The 8076-nt window shown below is 40.8% G+C and overlaps 1 protein-coding gene across 8 annotated transcripts in view; it reads right to left on the bottom strand.

Annotated features, from left to right (window-relative positions):
- The window catches only part of drc3 (dynein regulatory complex subunit 3), a 52009-nt gene that overhangs the window by 24388 nt on the left and 19545 nt on the right, over positions 1 to 8076 (bottom strand). For 5 of the 8 annotated variants that reach the window (XM_078417866.1, XM_078417860.1, XM_078417862.1 and 2 more), the window contains 3 exons: positions 7384 to 7515; positions 3808 to 3878; positions 1109 to 1232 (listed from right to left, as the gene is read on the bottom strand). In XM_078417866.1, the coding sequence (XP_078273992.1) occupies positions 1109 to 1232; positions 3808 to 3878; positions 7384 to 7515 (327 nt within the window). Of the gene's footprint in view, positions 1 to 1073; positions 1233 to 3807; positions 3879 to 7383; positions 7516 to 8076 lie in introns of all 8 variants that reach the window. The other 3 variants (XR_013548673.1, XM_078417864.1, XM_078417865.1) reach the window with 1 other exon arrangement.

Raw genomic sequence — 8076 nt, 5'->3', positions numbered from 1 at the left:
GTGTTATGATGTTTGAAGGAACAATGCCACGTGTGAATGGTTATAATATCCTTTAAATATAAAGTATTACATATTGATGTATACCACTGTATATCCATGCAATATATCAACAGTATAAATAGCCCAACTCTTCAAATTATAATAGAATTACTCACATGGACAAATTTGTGCAAAATGGCATGTTGGTCCTTAGTAATCAGATGAACAATGATGATTACCAATCGTAAGGTTAGCAATGGACTATTCAAAGTTGTAGGACGTATGTTGCTTGAGTGTCATGTAACACTTTCTTGCACTTTACTGTTAACCATCTTTTATTAAACAGGATCCTTTACCATGAGTAACATCACAAGAGATTGAACACAATTTTATTCATATTGCACAGTAATGAATGTAACAAGTAATTTGTTTGCTCACTGAGACTAATGACCAACCTGCCACTCTTGTATTACCTCACATTTTGCATCCAGTGCTTCCGTCCTCTATCATTAAACAATATTTAAATGGTCATCAGATCTTGACCCATTTATCTTTGGTAGGTTCAAACTGATGAACTTCACTAGAATCTTCTGGAAGCTGGTATCTGAATTCAGATCATGGGCAGTAGTCAAAGCTGCAAACCTGTGATGTGGCTCAGTTGGAAGGGAAGAAGGCTCAACCCAAAACGTCACCCATTCCTTCTCTCCAGAGATACTGCCTGTCCCGTTGAGTTCCTCCAGTATTTTGTGTCTATCTTTAATTTATACTACTTTTACATTAACCCCACTTTTACTTCACACGTTTTCTCCTCCCCCCCCCCCCCCCCCCCACCCTACCATTCTCACTAAATCAGAGGTTCTGCCACTCAGCTGCACATTTGGGCAATATACACTGGTGAATTAACCCACCAATTTATGGACTCTGGTACAAGACAGAAGCCATTAGATGGAAAAGGTGCAAGATGGAGCATTCTTTTGGGTTGCATTCACTTATCCAATGGAAAATGTAAATGCAACCCACTCGTCCTGCTGCACAGATCAAGGGAATGGAAGAGAAAATATTAAACATGGCATTTTATGAAAAACATTTAGTACCAAAAGCTGAACAGGTAAGCGGCAAATGCTCTTACAGCTCGGAGTTCCTCTGGCATTTCCTCATCCCCTTCAGTCTTTCCCATCTTGTCATAACTGCTCATAGCAATTTCTAACATGTTCTCGTGGTTACGGTTCTCCAGGTCCCGGCACTGTGCTATTGTAGATAGTGTTAAAGTTGCAAAGACATCCACCAGTGAAAAAAAATATTTGATTCATAAGTAAATATTAAACTCTTATTGGGGCAACATATTCAACCAAATCCTAATATCCGCACATTCAGCAGAGAAAGTCAAATGCTTTGCCTCAATTGTTGAGACCAAATCCACACAGATCAAAGATAAAGCACAATAACTTCTTGATAAATACACTTTCATGGCTAATTTATCTTTCACTCTCAACCCCTTTCTCCTGCCTTCTCCCCACGATCCTTTAAACCCTTGCTAATCAAGAACCTGTCAATCTCTGTTTTAACAATTCCTGAAGACTTGGCCTCCACAGTTGTCTGAATGAATTCCACAGATTCACTACCCTCTGACTAAAATCTCCTTTCTAAAGATATGCCCTTTTATTCTGTCTGTGCCCTCTTGTCCTAGTTGAAACATCCTCTCCAATCCATTCCATCCAGGCTTTTCATTATTCAGTAAGTTTCAATGTCACCCTCATCCTTCTAAATTCCAAAATGTACAGGCCCAGAGCCGTCAAATGCTCATTAAACATTAACCCAATCATCCCCGCCCTGGAACATTGTCGTAAACCTCCTCTGGACCCTCTCCAACACCAGCACATCCATCCTCAGATCATGGGGCCTAAATCTGCTCACAATACTCCAAATGCGGTCCGACCAGTGCTTTATAAAGCCTCAGTGTTACAACGTCCACTGACTCTCTGGGTATCCTGCTATTTATTTCCTCAAACAAATTCCAACCGATTTGTCAGGCAAGATCTCCCCTTCGCAACACTACTGACTTTGGCCTATTTTCTCATGTGCTTATAAGTACTCGGAAAGCTCATCCATAATAATGGACTTTAAATCGTCTCAGCCTGTAGAGGGGAGCAGTCAAGCCCATTCCCTGTTCAGCCCGAGGACTAGGGAGGAGAGTGCAGGGAGATGACAGCAGATGCAAGAGGAAAGGGCCGGTAAGAGAACCCAGGTAGTTCCTCACGTCCCTGAAGGTCGGCTGCGGGAGACGCCTCTGGGGCACAAAGGTTGAAGGTGGCCAGACAAGGAGAGGGATGGTTCGCTGACTGATCTGGACCGAGACAATGGCTGGAGGCCCTGCATCAACCTGGAGATCACCTGATGGGGTGCCACAGGAGAAGACCAAGAGCATGGACTGGACTGGACTTTGAAAATGGTGCCAAAACCTGGTGACTCTTTTATACTTTCTCAGTGGACTATTTCTATACACTTTGTACTAATTGGTGTAACTTAGGTAACGTAATACTTTACTGAACTGTATGCAAAAAAAAAAAGAGAATTTCAGTACCTCTGTACATTTTATGCTGTCTTTTATTTCCTTTGTCAGCCACAGTCACCTCATTCTCCCCTTAGAATCTTTCTTCCTCTTTGGGATGAAACGATCCTGCATCATCAGAATTACTGCCAGAAACTCCTGCCATTGCTGCTCCACTGTCATTTCTGCTAGAATCCCTTTCCAATCAACTTGAGCCAGCTCCTTGCTTATTCACCTCTACAGTGGCCTGTACATTTTGGAAATACCAACATATCTGATTTCATCTTCGCCATCTCAAACTGCAGGTTGAATTTTATCATATTATAGACCAAGTGGGCCCAAACCTCTCCTGCATTGGTGCAGCACCCTCCCCCTCCCCCCTCCCTCCCCCCTCCCCCCTCCCTGTAAAATAAATACAGCAATTTATTTTTCTGTATCGCTTCAGCATTTAGTATCAAACGTTACATTCCACAGAATGTTTCTATATAGCAAGCATACAGAGAAATAAATGTATTTATAGTTTATATTCTGGGGAAAGACAAAACCTGCATCAAATATTTTTACCATTATTTTAGAATGATATTGGCATCGGATTCAAATTCTCTTATATTGAATAAACGTTTAAAAAGCCTTATTGGAAGTTGAACAAATGAACAATAACTCTCAAGTTGTATTTGAATCAGAACTGAATGCTATGCTCCACACAAAATAGCATTCAGTCAAAAATACTTATGAAATACAGTATAGCTATCTGACTGTATATTTAATGAATAGTTATGTAGAGTTTGGGAAGATTGTTGTTATTTTTTTGAGCAGTGTAATGCCGTCCTGGAGCACAAGGGCAGAATTAAAGAATGCAACCAGAAAGGTAATAGATCTGAAGGATGACAAAAGATGAAAATAATTTTTGTTTCAAACTAAGGGCTACTTGGCAATGTAGCTAATCAATTGAAAGTTACCACTGAAAATAAAGTATATCTGATTAAGATTAAAAATTGTAAAGACATGCGAAGGTGTTCAAACATTTTGTGAGATTCAGGTGATTCTTGTGGTGAGATAAAAGCATGGATAAATACTGTAAAGTTTTGCTACAATGTCATTTGTGCATCGAAAGGCATTTATATTAAGTGCTCCCTAAGGTAACAAATTAGAATGGATACAGTCTATAACAGGTAATGTGCATTTGGTTTGTGGAAGGACCTGTTTTCATAGGATCAATAAGTTTCTCTTATTCCTTCAATTTAAGGTGATAAGTATGAAGTGTTTACATTAAAGGATATAGAGCTTGTACATTTTCAACGTAGGTTGATACCATTTCTGAAATATTTCCTTCAAATTCTCTGGATGCTTCCTACAAAACCAAGCAAAAAAAATAATTAAAAGCCAACAGATTAAGCGAATAGTGTAAAATAACCAACATTTGACCATCGTCTCCAGGAAGCACTGACTGACATGTATCCTCACTGTGTAGGAAAGAACTACAGATGATAGTTTATACCAAAGTTAGACACAAAATGCTGGAGTAACTCAGCAGGTCAGGCAGCATCTTTGGAGAATAGGAATAGGTGACGATTCGGGTTGAAACCTTTCTTCAGACCGAAGGGTTTTCAGTAGAAGGGTCTCAGAAATTCATATTAGGCAGGAAATGGTGTTGGGTGGACTATTGGGACTGAAGGCTGATAAATCCCCAGGACCTGATGGTCTGCATCCCAGGGTACTTAAGGAGGTGGCTCTAGAAATCATGGACGCAATGGTGATCATCTTCCAATGTTCAATAGATTCAGGATCAGTTCCTGTGGATTGGAGGGTAGCTAATGTTATCCCGCTTTTTAAGAAAGGAGGGAGAGAGAAAAAAGGAAATTATAGACCAGTTAGTCTAACATCAGTGGTGGGGAAGATGCTGGAGCCAATTATAAAAGACGAAATTGCAGAGCATTTGGATAGCAGTAACAGGATTGTTCCGAGTCAGCATGGATTTACGAAGGGGAAATCATGCTTGACTAATCTTCTGGAATTTTTTGAGGATGTAACTTGGTAAATGGACAGGGGAGAGCCGGTTGGTGTAGTGTACCTTGACTTTCAGAAAGCCTTCGACAAGGTCCCACATTGGAGATTAGTGGGCAAAATTAGAGCACATGGTATTGGGGGTAGGGTACTGACATGGATAGAAAATTGGTTGGCAGACAGAAAGCAGAGTGGGGATAAATGGCAGGCAGTGACTAGTGGGGTACCGCAAGGCTCGGTGCTGGGACCTCAGCTATTTACAATGTACATGAATGACTTGGATGAAGGGATTAAAAGTAACATTAGCAAACTTGCAGATGACACAAAGCTGGGTGGTAGTGTGAACTGTGAGGAAGATGCTATGAGGTTGCAGGATGACTTGGACAGGTTGTATGAGTGGGCGGATGCATGGTAGATACAGTTTAATGTGGATAAGTGTGAGGTTATCCACTTTGGTGGTAGGAATAGGAAGGCAGATTATTAGCTGAATGGTGTCAAGTTAGGAAAAGGGAACGTACAACGAGATCTGGGTGTCCTAGTGCATCAGTCACTGAAAGGAAGCATGCGGGTACAGCAGGCAGTGAAGAAAGCCGATGGAATGTTGGCCTTCATAACAAGAGGAGTTGAGTATAGGAGCAAAGAGGTCCTTCTGCAGTTGTACAGGGCCCTAGTGAGACCGCACCTGGAGTACTGTGTGGAGTTTTGGTCTCCAAATTTGAGGAAGGATATTCTTGCTATTGAGGGCGCGCAGCGTAGGTTCACTAGGTTAATTCCCGGAATGGCGGGACTGTCGTATGTTGAAAGACTGGAGCGACTAGGCTTGTATACACTGGAATTTAGAAGGATGAGAGGGGATCTTATTGAAACATATTAGATTATTAAGGCGTTGGACACATTAGAGGCAGGAAACATGTTCCCAATGTTGAGGGAGTCCAGAACCAGGGACCACAGTTTAAGAATAAGGGGTAGGCCATTTAGAACAGAGATGAGGAAAAACGTTTTCGGTCAGAGAGTTGTAAATCTGTGGAATTCTCTGCCTCAGTTGGCAGTGGAGGCCAATTCTCTGAATGCTTTCAAGAGAGAGCTAGATAGAGCTCTAGGATAGTGGAGTCAGGGGGTATGGGGAGAAGGCAGGAACGAGGTACTGATTGAGAATGATCAGCCATGATCACTTTGAATGGTGGTACTGGCTCGAAGGGCCGAATGGCCTACTCCTGCACCTGTTGTCTATTTTTTCAACCCAAAACATCACCTATTCATTTTCTATCCTCACTGCATTGAAATCAATGTCCAATCTTCTGTTCTATTTCCTTCTGCTTCCGGGTTTCAATGCAGAGGAACCTCTTCATCTCCCCACCCCCCTTAACATACATATTTTAAATTCATGCCTGATCTAACCCATTTGTTATCTTCTAATTTAGTCCTATGGTCGGGCTTTGGACTTTGCTAACCAATCTTTCTTTGAGCGAAAAGTAAAAAAAACATTTAAATACAAGATAACATTTTAAAAGCTAAATTAAAACTGAGGGCTAAGAAAAATCTTATGATTTTCCTTATTTCTTCTGTGTGTGCAATTTCCTGTCCAACTTTAGATGATACTGTAAATCTTTGAGCAGTAAAAATGCCATTTTGTTTCAAATTTACTAGAATGATGAGATCATTACTCTAGCCTAAACCTGGTACATGGTGAACATCTAACTTTTCAGTGAGAAGGTGGATCAGACAAGACTGGGAGTTAACAGAGACCTGGTGCAACAAAACACATTTTGAAAGACAAAAGCTCATCATATTGGAAACAATATCTTAGTATGTAAATAATAGTTGCATAATTTTCTGGTCGACAATATGTAATGTGTGATATGTTACAGGGATCAGTCGAGGCTTCAACTTTTTGCACATTAGGTAAATGACTTGGACGATGGCACTGGAGTATCACTGCTAAAGTTACTGATGATACAAAGATGGACAGAAAAATAAGAGGTGATGAAGAAGTTGGAAAAGGGATAGCAATAGATTGTGAATGGGCAACTGATCTGAACTGATAGAATGGATTGGTTACCTAATGAACAAATGTTGAAGAGGCTAAGCTTGTTTTTGCTGGAGTTTATAACAGTGAGAGTTGGATTGATTGAAAAATGAAAGATGGTGAATCTTGGAAGGATGTATCCCCTTGCTTGTGGGATTATCTAGCACTGGAGGACACTTCAAAAATAAGGGGTCTTCCATTTAAGAAAAGATCAGGTGACATTTTGACAAAGGATAATGAGCTTTTAGAACTCTCTTCCTCAAATAGTGGTGGAAGCAGAATCTTTTAGTTTCATGACAAATCCTAGCTTACAGAGTATCATCTGACTGATCCTGAGCTGAAGAGGGGAAGAAACATGTAGAAATCCAATTCTTCCTGGAGTTCTGGCACTTGTGTACATCGGGTTAAGGCAGGATGAGAGGTGGCTGTGACCTCAACACTGTTGAATACCTGATCACTGCTCAATCTATCCAAGTTCACACTTGAAAAAAGTGCATATGAATCTAGTACAAGAGACTCACTGCTACCTGTAGTGCTGAGGAATGGTCCTTCATCAATAGAGTATACAATCAGCACTTTGAAGAGAATTATCAATTTTTGTCATCCCTCTTTTCTACTCATACACAAACGCTAGCTCTAACTCTGAACTGGCTTATTAAATATGACATTTGTCTTGTTCAGACCAAAACATTAACTGTGCTTCTATCTTGAGAGATGCTGACTGGCTTGCTGAGAGCTTACCACATTTTCTGTTCTCATTTCAAAAATGTTTATGTGGGGAATAGGTATACAGTTTTAATTGCAATGAAATGTTATCAATTCTTACCTCCAGTTGGTCAACCAGTTGCATTTCCAGGCTCATCAGTCTACTCCATAATTTGTTGATTTTCGCCCTCAAATGTCGAGTCTTACTCTCCATGATCAAGCTCTCAGTAATGTGCTGCATTTCATTCAATGACTGCATGGATAGAATAGTTTAAACATAACCACTTGTTACTAAATACAATGCCTACTCTTTTGCCTTCAATAACTTCAGCTTGTATAGCATATTTACTGCAGCAAAAATATCCTAAGATGCTCCACTGAAGCATTTTCAAACAAAATAATTGCTGTCAGATCCCACAAGGTGATACCAGGGAAGATGATCAAAAGCTTCATCAAAGAAACACATTTAAGCAGCTTTTACATGTTGAGCCAGCAATTAATTTCCCATCCACAATTACAATAGGCAATAGACAATAGGTGCAGGAGTAGGCCATTCAGCCCTTCGAGCCAGCACCGCCATTCAATGCGATCATGGCTGATCACTCTCAATCAGTACCCCGTTCCTGCCTTCTCCCCATACCCCCTCACTCCGCTATCCTTAAGAGCTCTATCCAGCTCTCTCTTGAAAGCATCCAACGAACTGGCCTCCACTGCCTTCTGAGGCAGAGAATTCCACACCTTCACCACTCTCTGACTGAAAAAGTTCTTCCTCATCTCCGTTCTAAATGGCCTACCCCTTATTCTTAAACTGTGG

The sequence above is a fragment of the Rhinoraja longicauda genome, chromosome 21, assembly GCF_053455715.1.
Source record: "Rhinoraja longicauda isolate Sanriku21f chromosome 21, sRhiLon1.1, whole genome shotgun sequence".
Lineage (NCBI taxonomy): Eukaryota > Metazoa > Chordata > Chondrichthyes > Rajiformes > Arhynchobatidae > Rhinoraja > Rhinoraja longicauda.
Note: the sequence above shows the minus strand (reverse complement) of the source record. Positions and strands in the feature narration are given on the sequence as shown.